Source organism: Gymnogyps californianus, chromosome 9 (genome assembly GCF_018139145.2).
Source record: "Gymnogyps californianus isolate 813 chromosome 9, ASM1813914v2, whole genome shotgun sequence".
Classification (NCBI taxonomy): Eukaryota; Metazoa; Chordata; class Aves; order Accipitriformes; family Cathartidae; genus Gymnogyps; species Gymnogyps californianus.
The window spans coordinates 10,042,956-10,058,472 of record NC_059479.1 but is presented as its reverse complement, the minus strand read 5'-3'; the positions used below and the strand labels follow the sequence as shown (position 1 = coordinate 10,058,472).

The 15,517-nt window shown below is 52.0% G+C and overlaps 1 protein-coding gene across 3 annotated transcripts in view; it reads left to right on the top strand.

Annotated features, from left to right (window-relative positions):
* The first annotated feature begins 5,316 nt into the window (after positions 1–5,316).
* The window catches only part of DOCK11 (dedicator of cytokinesis 11), an 84,830-nt gene continuing 74,629 nt past the window's right edge, over positions 5,317–15,517 (top strand). For all 3 annotated transcript variants that reach the window (XM_050901567.1, XM_050901566.1, XM_050901564.1), the window contains exon 1: positions 5,317–5,418. In XM_050901567.1, coding sequence (XP_050757524.1) covers positions 5,317–5,418 — 102 coding nt within the window. The remainder of the gene's footprint in view (positions 5,419–15,517) is intronic.

The window sequence follows — 15,517 nt, the reverse complement described above, 5'->3', positions numbered from 1 at the left end:
ATCTGGTGGCCACTGGGCCAATATTGTCTCTCTAAGGTTTATAGCTATGCTAAGGACAGTGTGGTACATCAAAGGGATTCACTATTACTGGCGGTACCTCTTACTTCACTGACCCTTAGTGCAAGGAGGAGTTTACCCATGGTCCCTGCAGACCCTTATATGCGCTTCCATGAAGGTGGATGCTGGTGGGAGCTCGCAGGATGCGCCAGCAGCCGTGGACACAGTGCAGCCGCTGTGACTCCCATCCCCAGGAGCTGAGGCAGGTGAACTCAAGGAGCACAGCAACCCTGGCACGAAGTGCAGCAGTGTTTGATCCTGCTGAGTTGAGTGCTCACCCGGATGGTGCCCCTCGGGGAAGGGCAGTGCTTGGACTTGGCATTCATTCCTCCCATCTTCGAGGAGCTGTGCCCGTGCAATCCTAGGTAAGTCAGCAGAGGGCAGCCCTTTCGGGGCTACAAAGTCCTGGCCGTTAGTTAAGCATCAGCTTACTGCTGCACAGCCGGAGCATGCTCGCTTCACAGGCGTAGAGAAGCCAACAATAAGTAGCTGCTTATTGACAGTCCCATTGACACCTCTAGCGGTAAGTGACACGAGTCAGTAGGCAGGACAGATGGCACATAGGGAGTGACAGCAGTAGCTATGGAGTCCAAGCGGCTGCTCTTGCCATATCCAGCTTTGCATGGTGTTTATAACTGTCCTGGTGCCACAACTGGATTTCTCCTCAGCGCACCAGAAGCGCTGGCTGTGTGTATAGCTAAGGAGGAATGTCAGATTACCCAAATACGTAGTTTTCCCCTTGCTTTGGTAAGAGGCACGAGCTACACAAAAAGCATTGCTTAAAGAGTTGTTCACTTGTGGACCTGGAGCAGTCTCTTGTTATCAAGAGGTGAATATGCAGATGTGATTATATCTTTTTCTTTTTTTTTTTTTGTAATCTTGAAGTATTTGAAATACATTAAAACATCACAGCTGTATCTCACAGGAATTTTGAAGCTGGGAAACTGAAGATGTGATGGCATTTATAATCCTCTCCCTCCCCAGCAAAAAAGCATGTAAGGATCTGGGTTACTGAGTCCTGCAGGTTTGCTGCAGGAACACAGGCCCCTATCCAATGGAGTGAAGCACTGGGATTAATCACCTGCTTAAGGTTAATCACACAGTTAAGTGTTTTTCTGGGGCAGGCCCATTTGCAGGTGATAAAAAGGCCCACAGATAACCACTGAAGGCAATGCAAAACAGAGGATTATTGTCTAATGATATTAAGTGCCTTTTATCTTGGATGGTTTGTGAGAAATGAAATCCTAAGCCTGCCGCTAACCCTTAAGCTCGTTTGGGAGGTTTTCAGAGCTGGTCCAGGAGTCTCCTACACGTGGTTCCAGACCTTATATCAGCATCAGCTGCAGACTGGTAGATGTTAGCCAAAAAAATTGATTCTTCCCTAATGCATCCTCTGTGCTATAGCGCTACTGGTAAGTGGGAAGAATTCCACTATCAGTCTAATACAATGTCCTCTGCAAGTTTTGTTTTCTTGTAGTCTGTGCTGCCCACCAAATCTGGGGAGGAGGTGGCAGGAGAGCTGTTTCGCCATGTTGGCTATACCTTCCAGCGTGTTTTCCTCACTGGTCACTGCAAGCTGGTGCTGCTGCTCACCCTCTGATCAGCCAGGCAGGTGTGGATGCCCCTGATGGCTTGGGAAGCAAACCCCAGATGGTCTGAAGGCTGGAATGGATGTGGTTAAGAGTTTAACTTTCTAGAAAGTTGTCTAAAGATGCATACATCTCCTTTTGCAATTATCTTGGGTTGCCTGACTATGCTGTTTTCTCTGGGAACACTAAGATTTCCGGGGTGAAAAGATTGTCTGTAGTGTGGCATCATCCCTCCCTTCCTTTCAAATCTCCTCTTTGGCTGCCGGCTGCAGTAACCTGGACAGCTCTTCACCCACACCCTGATATTGTGGGTTTTCACCATCAACACACACAATGCAAAACACTGACATTTCCACTGTGTTTCTAGTGTCATGTCAGTAATTCCATGCTTGCTGTAAGGATGGTACAAGTTTTTTAAAGTTGATAGTCAAAGTCAAAAGCTGCTACAGGCTGGGAGTTTTGGATCAGCCAGGAGTTCCCTTTTGCCTGTGAACTCCACGTTGTTTCAGCAGATCTGCTGCTTTCCCCCCCCCTTCTCCCCCCCCTTCTCCCCCCCCCTCCCCCCCCTTCTCCCCCCCCTTCTCCCCCCCCCCCCCCCCCCCCCCCTTCTCCCCCCCCCCCCCCCCCCTTCTCCCCCCCCCTTCTCCCCCCCCCTTCTCCCCCCCTTCTCCCCCCCTTCTCCCCCCCCCCCCCCTCCCCTTTCCCCCCCCCCCTTTTCCCTTTTTTTTTTCCCCCCTTTTCTTTTTTTTCTGAGTTGATAATGATGTTTTATTGAAGTTTCCTTTTGGGTATGGTGGGTCATAAAGCCTGGCCAGTAGCAGGGCACATTTCTGTTTAATTTGATTCTTTCCTCAGAAAGCGGAGTTCCCTATCTGAACTTGGTGAGTAGAGGGTGACAAAGGAAGTGGGAAGAGCTGCCTGTCCTAAAGACAGTCTCAGCCTGCAGCAAAGACTCTTTCTTTCTTCAGAGAATCTGGTGTTCACTGCTGTTCCTGGGCTTCCAATAAATGCATGTGCCTGGGAAAAGGGCAGTCAATCCATCAGCTGTAGCCTGGCAGCTGGAGAGCCTGGTGCTCAGGGCTCTTGGTTGAATCTGCTAAAGACAAAAGAGGAGCTGCAGTTGTGTACATGAGAAGAAAATGGAAGCGATTTCAGTGATGCTTATGTTTTGGAAAGGCCTGGGATCAAAATGACATCAGGGACCTCAAGGCTCTAGTCTCAATGAAGAGATGAAAATGTTAGCACAGTTGAGTCTGTGAGTTCCCCATGGCAGGCTGAATTCAAGAAAGTTTGGTTATCTGAGGCAGTGCAATTCCTCAGCACCTCCAGAATGTCCCTGCATGTTCTTGGGTGCCTTTCTTATGCTGATAAACCATTACTGGCCTTTTTTGCCTGTGAAAAAGGAGATGAAAACCACAATCCTTGCAACCTTGGGCTTGTCTTGTCGCAGTGGTGCTGTGGCTGCTGTGTCTTGCCTTAGTACTCCTTGTGCTTCAGCCTCTTATTCTGATGTTTGGTCTTCCTGAGAGGGAGTCACAGCTTTCTGCATGGTGTTTTCATGTGATGTGTCCTTCCCATTGCTTCTATTTTCCTTTTGTTTTCATGCTTATCTCCAAAAAACAGCCTCACTGTTCACGGGTCTTCCATGGCTGCTTAGCTCAGTTGAATGGGATGCTGATGGGCAGCTGATCAGATGCAGCCCCTCGCTGGCACCAAACCAAGCTCATGACCTTAGCAGGAACTTTTTTGCTTCTGACTGGATAAACAAGGGGTGGGTGCTCTAGGGATGATTTCATTTCTTGTCAAGTGACCCATCACAGCGCTCTTCTCCTCAGCCCCTTGGCAAACACTCTGGTTCTTGGAGCTGTTCCTAATGTAGCAAACTGAAGGCAGAAATGGCACTGCCGTAAGCGTTGGCCTCTGATCATTGGCGTTGTGCTGGCTTGTGCTCTCCTGCAGTGTCCAGCCTGCTCTGAGGAACCGCAGGGGCCAGGGGCTCTCCCCAGCAGGCGGGATGAAGGGGGCTACCCCATTCTGTGACAAGCATCGTTGTGTTACCTGTCCTCTCGCGGCCAGGTGAATGAGACCTAATGATTTTACTTACCAGTATAGCCATAGCCCAGTTCATCACAGGGCAGTCACTGGAGCTGTATGGTGTGACGATTTGAAGTGGTTGGTAAAATCTCTGCAAGAATGTGCATGGGTGTAGGCATAAGGAAGTGAACCTCAGTGTGCTGCAGCTGGAATTGTGCGTCACAATGTTTTTTTGCTTCTTAATTAAGACAGATTTGGAAAAGCTTTGTGTTTGTGAAAATGCTAATTCTCCGGCTCATAAACTCTCTTTTCTGTTTCTGTCCCTCATCTAATAGATATTTGATAATTAACAATAAACTTTTGGATTTGTTTTGCCTCTGGTGTAAAAAATCAGAGCAATGTTTAATATGAAATGGTGTCTGCTGCCCCTTCAGTGAACTGCTAAAAAGCAGAACAATAACTGGCATGCATGCTTTAGAAGTCACAAATAACATTTTGAACGGTTTGGATCATAATAGCTGTATTCATTACCCCCTACAGATTGGCTCTCATAATCGAAACAATTTCTCTATATGTTGTGTGACTTATGGCATGCCTATAATTCCAATGAGGTCCCTGTAGATAGTATTTAATCAGCCATATGGCACAATATGTGTAAATTCCTTAAGAGTATGACTACATGGCAACTCTATCCAATTAAGTATCTTGCTGTGAAGACACAGCACACAATAAAATAAGTAAAAAGATTTAAAAGTAAGGCTTTAATGTACAAAACATAAAGGATCAATGGTGCTCTCTACCTCTATTATAATTTCAAAATCACCATAGTTAAAAACAGCCCACAATGGCAAAGTAACAAGGACGAGGAATTAACTTCAGTCCTAAGGAATCTTCCTTCCACATCCTTACTTCTTGCTTTTGCAGCCGGGCAGGCAAATGGGATCATGGCCTCTATAATCAAAGCACTTCCCTCTAGCAAACCCTGTAGGTTGGAGACGCTCAGTAACAAGATTTTGTCCTTACAGGAACACAGCTGGTATAGCTGGGACGCACCTTGGGCAGAGCTGCATGCAGACCACCAGTCCAAACGGACTGGTGCCCCATTTGGCACCGAGCCTCCCCCGGGTAGCGTTGTTATAAATGTCCAGTAACTTCGCCTAGAGCCCGCCTGCCTTTGGGTGAGCCCCAGCACCAGTGTGCCCTTGCCGGCCAACTGCCGCTGCGGGCCTGGAGCTCCATCAAGGGAGCACGCCCTGCAGCTGCGGTGGGGCCGGGGAGCACCTCCCCGGAGCAGGCACGGTCTGGCACCGCAGCAGCCCGGGGGCTGCTGGCTGTCCCCCGCAGAGCCCCAGCCCGGGCTTTGTGTGCCGGAGCAGGATGGGTGTGCGGGGAGGGGGAGCGCGGCACATGGGGCAGCCGGCCCCGGGGCGGCACCTGCTGCGGGGACAAAGCGGGGCCGGGGCGGGGCGGGCCGAGCAGGGGCCCTCCCCGCCGCCGCCGCCGCTCAGCGGCTCCGCCCGCCCCCGGCCCGGCCCCGCCGCGCCCGCCCGCCGGCAGGGAGGCAGCAGCCCGGGGCTCGCATCGCCTCGCCTCGCCTCGGCGCGGCCCCGCAGCGGTCGGCGCGGACCATGTCGCCATGTCGGAAGTGAGGAAGTTCACGAAGCGGCTCAGCAAGCCGGGCACGGCCGCCGAGCTGCGGCAGAGCGTCTCGGAGGCGGTGCGCAGCTCCTTCGTCCTGGTGAGCGCGGCTCGGCTCGGCTCGGCTCGGCTCGGCTCGGCTCGGCTCGGCTCGGCGGGCGCCGCGGCCGGGAGCCCCGCCTGGCCCGGCCCGGCCCGGCCCGGCGGTACCTTGGGCAGCTCCCGGGCGGGGCCGCGCCCGGCCGGCGGGAGCGGCGGCACGGCGCTGGGCGGGCAGCGGGCAGGCACCCGGCAGCGGCTGGGGAAGGAGCAGAGCTGGGCAGGGGATGCGCGGAGCGGGGGAAGAGGAAAAGGAAGGGGCTGGGCAGGGGATGGAGAAGGAGCAGAGCTAGGTCGGGGCTGGGCAGAGCAGGGGATGCGCGGGGCATGGCTGGGCGGGGTTGGGAAGCGCTGGGCAAGGGATGGGCAGGGCGCGGCTGAGCAAGGCAGGGGGTGGGGAAGGGCAGAGCAGGGACAGAATTCCCTCTTTGGGTTCCCCTCTGTATGTCTTGTGTCATGCCATCCCGCCTTCCACCCCACTTGCCACCTGCCATCACCGTGCCCGTCTGAGCGCAGTTCGGAGATGTGAGGATCGCAAGGAACCGACGCTTTTACCGCCTGGGGTTAGTTAGTGCTTGTGTGGTGGGAGCAGGAATTAATGAGAATCTGTCTGTGCAGGGCATTGAGCAAACAGGTAATGAAGCTCCCCCTGCATAGGGTGCAGGCAACGTAAAACTGGCAAATAAATAGGGCGGGACTGAAGGGCACGGCCTGGAAGGTGAGAGAGAGGCATGGGCATTGGTGTAAGCCGGGAGTCCGATGTATCCCAGGAATCACGCTCAAATGTCTGAGGCAAAAGTCACGTGCTTTATCAGATGCATTTCATCCCTGCATGTGGGATGCTGCAGCAGGTTGTCTTTGTTGTGCTCACAGCTGTGCAAACGTTAGCTGCTGTACCCTGGGTGGGTGCTGGGGTCAGTTCAAAGCCTCCCTGGGCTTTGTTGGATGTATTTCACTGTTGCTCATTGAATTACTCTAGCATGTAATCAACTTTGACCTTGACTTTGATGGAAGGTTAGTCAATGGGATATGCAGGAAGCACAGTACAAGTTCAGTGAATAATTCCTATTAGTTCTCTGCTGCTAGATTAAATGGCATGTGCTGTTAAATAAATGGAGGGTTTTAAACAATTCCTTTAAAAACAGAGTTTTCTTGTAAATTTACTGATTTCTAAAGCTGAAAAAAGCCATGGTGATAAACCAGTCTGATTTCCTAGTGCCGTGGCTATTGCTTCCTATGTGCAGTTGTTCAGGGATCCTTACGGGCTCTCATTCATCAGCAATACATAGGGACAAGCGCTTTGTACAAGCTGATGGAACCTCTCATTAAAAATGAAATTGTTTGTATAGGACCTGAAGAGCTTTGGTATCCTACAGGCAAATGGTTACTCGGTGCCTGTGCCAGGTGCCTTCTGTCAGAAAGCGAAGGGATGGGTGGGACTGCAGATGAAAATAAATAAACCCTTGACAGCAACCCAAAGGAGGACAGAGCCCAGCATCCATCAGCAGCTGCTCTCTTTCTGATCCTCTCTAGGGTTTCACTGCCCACACCATCCCTGCCAACTTCTCTCTCTTTCTGACAGGCAAATCCCCCAGAGCTGCTTAGTGTGTTTGCAGCCAAGCACCAGAGGAGGGTGAGGGCAGCTGCCTCTGATTCCTAGGCCTTGGCAGAATTTCCTCCTTTCGACAGTTCAGCAGCAAGGGATAAATCCCAGCACTTCTGCATCCCTAGGAAGAGCCACAAGACACTGCAGTGTTCAGGGAGTGGGGAAGGCGGTGGCATAAGCTGATAGGACTGTCTCAGATGGCACTTTGGCTGCCCTCAGTGATTAAGGATGAGGTTCATGCTTTCCAGGTTGCTCCAAGAAAAAGGTGGTTCCTCTCCATCTACCAGGTCATCGTCCTTGCGGGGAAGGGATGTCTGTGCGCTGGCGTGCTGGCTGTCGGGAGGGTGGAGAGGGCATCCTGGGAAATGATGGTGGGGAATGGTGGAGAGAGGGGGAGACTGAAAAGCCATAGTTTCTGATCCTGCTCCCAAGGCGAGGCTCAGCCTTGGAGCTGATGAGCTGGGGAGCTGCAGAGCGTGGTGTGAGCACATCCCCTACCCCTCTGCCCTCTCCTTGCCACAGGCAGAGTGGAGGAGACCGAAGGCCCCAGCATCAGGTGTGTGCCAGCAGGCTGCAGTCCCAGTTGTGCCTCACCCCGGGGCAGTGCCAAGCTCACCAGTGCCCCTGGGAGGCAGGGGGTGGTCGATGGGTACGTGGGGAGCAGGGGCTGGTGCTTGGTAAGTGGATGGAGCAGGCTGGCAGCGTGCGGTGCGATGCAGTGTGTCCTAGGGTGTCAGGAGCTGGGGCTTTCTGGCAGTCTGAAGCAGACTGGAGTCGCAGTAGGGACCTTGCTGGGCAGGATCCCATCCCCTTCCTGCAGCCTGGACACAGCCGGTGATGTTAAGTCAATAAAAGCATGTGAGTAGTTTAATACTCCCCAAGCCTCTGGGGACACCCTGCCTGTCCCTCAGTGATCCTGTCAGGTACCTTGGCTGCCTGCTTGCCTTGGGGCAATTGTAGCTGAAACCACGAGTATCTGTGGTGGTGAGCATGGATGAGATGAAGGGGCGGGGAGCAGAGATAATGCTGTGGGTACCAGAGCATGCAACTTCACCCACAGGAGGAGTGGGCACTATAGGGCTCTTTCAATGCGTAGATTGAGCTCGGCATTTTGGGCAGTCAAGGCACTCCCTCGAGACAAGGAACTGTCTGGAGTAAGAAGCCATTTGTAGTCAGTGAATGAAATACTAGTGAACGAAAACATCTCAGTGAGGAAAGCTTTTAATGTCATGAAAGCGATCAGCTTGTATGGAGCCATAATTTGTGCACTAAAGGAGACGCGTCTCCAGCCAGGAGCGCTGTGCTCCTGCGCAGCCAGCCTGAGCAAATGTGACGTCTGGTACAATGCAGCTCCAAAACTGCTGTCCTGCAGGTGCAGTGAAGCTCATGTCATCTTATTTCTGTTCCTGGTTTTCCGTTTATGCTTGTCTAGCGCCAGGAGAATACTTATGCTTCTCTTTGCTTTGCAAAGCTGGAGTGAATTTGGTGGGAGTTTGGTCGGTGACTTCTGGCAGGGCTTTGCTCCTTTGTGCTTGTGAAAGGGAAGTGTTGGATACAGTGGTGGTCGGACAGCAGCAGCAAAGGGAGGTTGTCCCTTTCCGAGGTGTCCTGGGGTACCCATGTCCCACCCATTGCCCTTTGGACCAGCTGCTAGGATGCAGTCAGTGCTGTTCCTGTCATGGTATATGCAGAGCTGTAATCTGGAGCTGTAGCAGTGAAAGTAAGCGTAGGCTGTGGTGGGGAGCTCAGAGGCACTTCGGGCCCCATGGATGGGGAAGGATGAAGTGCAGCACTTTTCACTTTTGTTTCCTCTTACTGCGCTGGTATTCCCAGCATCCTGGCTGTCATTCTGGCCTTGCATCATGTTCACAGACGGGCTATGTAAGGGAGGTCTTGGCAAGGAAGAAGAGTTCAGTGGGAATCCCTTGAAAGCACGCACAGCCCTGCGGAGCAGAGTTGGGAGTGCCAGGGGGGCCCCAGGCAGCCTGGGTGTGTAAGAACCTTGGTTCTCTCTGTGCACTGTCTTTGCAAAGCTGTAGGGCAGATTGTATCAATTTCAGCTTTGATTGGTCCCTGATGTGTGCTACTGATCATAACTCATGGATGGTGTTTCGGCAGAATAACTGACAAACAAGGTCACTGTTTAAATAAACAGACAAATTTAGCAAAAGCATTAAGTTGGCAGGTGGGATAAATGATACGCTGAAAGATGAAGGAAAATTTTAAGATTAGGTTAAAGAGAGGACAGTCAAAGTCTAAGAGTGATAACTTAAACCATTCTTAACCAAGAGATTACCTGCAGCTTAAACTTTGGGGCACCAACAGTAAAATACTGTGTTAGAAGTGCAACTTCAGAGCCAGAGGACAAAGTGCTGATGATACCTGGGAGACACATCTAGGCGAGACCTCAAGGAGAGCAGCCAGGGACCTTTGGCAGTGGATAGACACGGGTGATTTTGGCTCAGACCTTCAGTGCAATCTCCCTCCTCCCATCCTCTCCACACTCAGGATGTTGCTGAGTATTAATGGGAAAGTCGTGCAGCAAGGCAGGAGAAACCTGCACCGAGGCGCTGGCCGACACGGGACCTGGGCAGCCGCGGGAGCGTTGCAAGACGGAGCTGAGGCCTTGCCAGCAGGATGCACACGCATGCTCTGGTGCACGGTCCCCTGGTCTGATGGAGGTGCCTGTGCACCCCTCCTTCACCCCGTCTTTGCTTTCCCCCTGAAAGTGTTGTGGAGCATGGTAGAGTGGAGCAGTTTAAGAGCACACATGCGTGTGAATGAGATCTGTAATCTTGGGCCTTGTTGCACTGCCAGGAAAATAGCAAAGGCTCTACCTTCTGCCTCAGGACCTAGATCGGCTGCACATGGTCACTTGTTTCCCTGTGTGGATGTAAGGCCAAGGCTGAGCGGGAGCCTCCCTGTGCCTCCCTTCTCTCTTTGGGAGCGATGTGCTCGGCAGCAGCTGGGCCCCCGCAAGGAGAAGGCTGGGTCTCAAGCCAGTTGCAACTTTTCCAAAGGTGTCGTTCTCTGTGTCGTGACAGAGAAATAAAGTGTGTGGGAGACATGAGATCAGAGGAGCAAGCCCTTGACAAAACCCAGACAATCCATTTTCCCATAGTGCTGCCAAAACTAGCCATCTGGTGGCAATTTTAAGTCTCCCACAATTACTCTGATTTTCTTTAGATCACTTCTATACAGATTAACTGAAGATACATTTACTGCTTCGCCATAGAGATTTACAAAGGATGCAGATGCAGAGCATCTTATCTGAGGAGGAGCAGCTGCAACGGATTTGCCCACATTGAGCGTCAGCCAGCCCAGTGGTGCATCCCCGGGCACCCCAAGGCACAGCTTGGTGGCACCCAGGCACACTCACAGCTCTTGGCCACACATCTGCCAGCACATGAACTCCCAGCAATTGCAGTGTGGGAGAACCTCTGCTTGCAAACTGCATTGATTCTTGCCATACAGAGGTATTCAAACTGAGTGTCTGCTCTCCTGCGTTACGTGGTGCTGTGGGATGTGCTCCCTGACACCTCACCGTGAGACGGGGGGCAGCGTGCCTGGCAAAGATGGGTTTTGTTTGATCCTGGCTGGGCTGGGCTTGTATGGGTGGCTCAGTTTCAGGCAGATGCAAAAAGGAGATCAAAAGCTCCTTAACGGTGATATTAAGAAGGTTTTGACTGGAGGCAAAAAGGCATTTTGTTCTTTCTGTGGTTTTTTTTCAGCTTAAACCATATTATTAGTGTCTGAATTTGTATTCATGCAGCGGAAATCAGCTTTCTGCATAGAATCCTCTTTTAATAAGCTAAATTCACTTTGATCAATGCGAAGACTGTTTATATGCAGCATTTGTAGTGATCTTGGTGCTCAAGAGAGACACAGAATATATGCGTGTTCCCCCTTGGGTGTAGTCAATATGCTGTGTTTGCATAATTTACATAGAAAAAGAGACGTATATGAGACATGGGAGGAAATTCTGCCCCTGCGTAAGTGGGTGGGAGTTTTGCTGTCGGTTCAGCCAGGGCAGGTTTTGCCCGCTGCAGTGGGGTGCCTCCGGAGTCGGCCACCGCAGCTCGCTTGGGTGACTTCTGTGGAAGTGCTTACGGAGAGATTATTGCTCACGGGGGCTTATTCAAGAAAAACGCTTAAACGCATTCTTAAAACTAATCACATGCTTTCCTGAATTGGGGCTCGTGTGCTGTAAGGGGCTGAATTTAGCTGAGCGCTGGCTGCGTGCCACGGTGTGGCCCTGGGCAGCTCATGCCATGGAAGTGGCCTGGTTTGCTCCTGCCTGAGCACACACGGGTTGTGCAGTGGATGAAGGGCACTGTTTTATGGAGAGGAGCCAGGCCCCAAGTACACTGTGCAGCTGTTTGGGGCCACTTCGCAAATCTCCGGCATGTCTCCTACCAGTACCCAGTCCAGAAGAGATGAAGCAATACCTTGCTCCCCCACGCACACCTGTGCGCTGAGGAATGGGTACTATAGGATGAGCTGTAGTCAATGCGTCCATTTCTTGAGGTGTTTGGAGGCTACGACAAGCTTTTGCTGGGCACTAAATCTTATCCTTCCCAAGGCATCATTTAAATATATGTGTCCTCCTGCCCATTATAGGAAAGCTCTAGGAAGAGAGCAAAGCATCCAGCCATTACACTTGCTGGGTGAGGCTGAGAGTGGTTTGTTCTGTGCCAGGGACAGCGTCATGAAAATGCAGGTGTCCCTGCATTGACAGCATCTGCCCCGACCTGCCACCGTCAATGCAGTGAAACGCCTGGGACAGATGGTTGGTGGTGGTGCCTGCAGCTCATGCCAGCAATGCGGCTGGGGATTTGGTGCACTCAAAATCCAGTGAAGGGATGGCTCTCAGGCTTTGTTTCAGCCTCTTCTGGTATCTGGAAATATTTGCAGAGACCCCCCCTAGGACCAGGAGCGTTTGAACCTGGACTACCTGCTGTAGTGCATATTGTAGCATCCTTTTATATGTGCAGCTTGGTGGCTCTTACAGCATTTCGCTTAGCCCTTTCCACGCTGTTTTATTCTCTCTAATGATGCAAAATTACACACAGCTTTTGACATTTCTGTGGCCTGAGAATGCAAGTCACAGTCACACACAGCAGCTGAAGAGCAGCCAGGCTTGGGGCACACGTGTGCTTTAGCTTCCCTGGCTAATTGGCCTCCTCATTCCTGTTCTGTCCGAGGAAGAAAAGGGTAGTTTCATATGCCTTTGTGGGCATTGCTGTCATCTCAGAAATGCTGGAGTATGTTTCCCTGCCACCATCTCCCTCCATTGCTTTCATTCCCTTTAAAAAGTACAAATCAAAGCTCTCCCTTGCTGGCTCCTCTTTCCTTCAGCACAGCCCTGACTTATCTTTACAGCTTTTCCCTGCCTCCCGCTGCTTCTCTAATGGGGTCAGGTCTGCTTGTTCCTGACCCCTTTCTCACCCCTCTCTCCTTTCTTGCTGAAATGCAATTTTTTCTCTCCCCTATTAATATCTCCTGCCACGGGGCTGTCCCTGGGGAGCGGTTGCGGCTGGAAGGAGACCCTACCTGTTTCAGTCCAGAGCACTCCCTGCTCCCTCATCCTGCTCCTGGCTCCGTGCTGGGTGACATCCCCACCGCAGCCGGGTCCCTCTGTCCCCAGAGCAGGGACACTGCATGGGTGCAGCCAGAGAGATGACATCTCCCCTGTGCGGTATTAGGACCTGGTCACGTCAAAGTGCCGTACATTGCGCTCTGTGACAGCCATACATGTAACTGTATTTTGGCAGCGGTCAGGAGCCTGGGATGTGGGTTGGAGCTGCCCTGCAGTGTCCGGGTGCGGAGCAGGGGCACATCTCCCAGCAGGTCTGGAGGAAGCCACGGCTCAGGATGGCGGCTGGCCCTGTGCCTGCCAGGGCTCTGCCGGCCTGCCAAGCCTGTGGCTCTGCGGCTCGGCCCTCAGGGACGCAGGGTTAGCTGGAGCGGGGACTGAAGGGAAGTGCTGTGCCAGCTGGAAAGGGGTAGAGGGGCACAGGGAGATGAGAGGCTTGGCAGGGGCTGGGTTTATGATAGGTGCAGGTAGGAAAGGCAAGGTCAGCAGAGGAGAAGGGAGCCTCCATCTCTTGGAGGGAGATGATGGTACTGGCTTGGGTGGGCTGAATGCCCACAAAGCTGGTTTTCAGGGAGGCAAACCCAGCTGCCAAGAGAGAGCCGCTTTCCGTGGCAGTTTGGGTCTCCAGGAAAGTTGCACTGGACTCAGACAGGTTTCCCTTGCAGTTCTGCCTTTTCCTCTGTGCCTGGGCAGCCCGAAGCACTCCCTTGTCCCTTTGCATAATGCTGGAGCTTGTATGGATGTCTTCATCTGGGGGAAACTTTGAGGTGCAACGGCATTTTGACTGCGGTGGGTTGAAGCGTTGCAGGGCCCGTCCATTGCAGGGCCTGTCCACAGGCCCTCCTGCATTTGCTGGGGAGAAAAGAGTTTAACTTTGCAGCCGCTGCAGCCATCTGCACCTGCGTCCCATGCCTGCAGCCCGAAGACGGAGCATAGATGGGGGCTGAGACAAACAACTTCCTGAGCTGGTTAAACCACCACTGACATCTCTGGGGTTTGACTTCACTGCTGGGGGTGTTCACTGTAGTGCTGAGGCAACCCAAAACCGTCTTGCGACTTCCTGCTCTGTTTTTCCCCGGCGTTGCTGTATGGGCTGGGGCAAGTCGCTTCACCGTTGCCTGGCTTGATTCGTGCCCCAGCAAAGCCGAGGAGCATTTCGCCTGCTCGCCTTCGGGGAGTGGCTGCGCAGTTGGCTTGGCCCCGCGCGCAAGTGATTTCTTGAGTGAAAAACAAGGGTTTTTTAAGAGCAGGCAGGAAAGGGAGGGGTTCTGCTTATGTGCAATTAATTGCTTTAAGATGTTCTGAAGCTGGCTATTCTGGAACTGAATGCTAAATATAAAACTGATACTACGTAAATAAATGATGAAATACCAGTGACATCTGAAAAGCACTTTGGGATGCTCCAGCTAAGAACTTACATAAATAACATGTATTATTGTCATTGTAATGACTATTTTCCTTTTTTAGCATGCCTGCGCTTACAGAATGTTTTGAGAAGTCATATCTGGCAGAAATTCAGCTGTCCCATAGAAACCAGTACCCTTTTGCCAATTTCTATTAACGCTATTATTTTCAGAGGAGAAAATCAAAGCTGTGCCGTGTTTTCATCTCTCTCATGCTCTGTGGCAGATGCTCAGCTGGATGCAGGTGCAGCTCCACTGACGTAGAGCTACGCTGATCCCTCCCTCTGCTCCTCGTGCAGAAGGGCTGGATTTGAGCCAGGATGTACCTGAGCAGGCAGGGACACGTGGGACTTCAGGTGTTGTGTCTGGGGACTGGAGACGCCGTGGCAGTCGGTACTGAGCTGTCACAGGTGTCTATCACACAGAAGCACTCGCTGATCAGTCAGGGAGTGATCAGGAAGATCAGGAAGGTCAGGGCAGAGGGGACAAGGGTACTGAAAGCAATCTCAGATGCTTGCCCTAATTCACTGCCCTGTGCAGGTGCGGTGCTGGATCACCTCAAGTGTCTGCTTATGCCAGAGATGGGCCATGCCCCCAGCTACCACTCGCCTCCGACGGTGCTTTTCCTATTTACTCTGCGCTTGTTCAGGGCGTCATTTTCAGAGGTGATGTGTGAAGGTGAAGTGCACGTGGGCTGGAGCAGCAGCACTGCCTTGCAGCCAAGGCCACTCACAGGTTGGCTGTGAACTCTCACTGCTTCATTGCAATGCAGCTTCTTTCTGAGGGCTGTTTCCTTTGCTTAAGTGATTATGCAAGAATCTCAAGCTTTCAGGAAAAAACAGTGTTGCTGGCCCTCGTGGCTGCAGAACTAAGTTTCAAAATGTGCTCTGCTAAAGGCTGTGAAGAGTGGAGTCCACTTCTGAATAAGCGGAAGGGAAATGAAGAGCCATACGCTGATTATCCTGACTTCCTGTAATTTCTAAGCTAATTTGAAGACATTTCAAGGCCTGAATTAGTTTTATTTGCCAGGCCGAATAATAACAGGAAAATGTTTGTATGTCTACAGTGACATCAACTCTTTGACTGTTTCTTCAAGCCTCCTCCGAGCTGGTGTCCTGCAGTGATGCTATGCCACTCTCAGAGACAGTGCTGATAACTGCAAACACTTGCTTTGTCACTAGAGAATTGGGCATTACATTGAAAAAGGAGACATCCAAGTTACAAAATACCCAGAACCTAGTCTGCCCTTCGTAGTGCTGAGATGAGGTTCTGCTGCCACCCAGGGCCATCGATGCAGGAAGAGAGATGTGGGTCGGTGAGATGCTTTTGCACAGGACTTGAGCTGGGTGGAGGGAAGCACAGGAGAGGGGGCAGGCTCTTGCTCTGTGCTTTCAGATGGAAAGCGTGAGTCATTTCCACTGCAACTGTTTTCTTGCAGGGTGCCAGGACCGTGCACCCATCGTCCCCTCCCCTGCCACATGGCTTTTTATTTCTC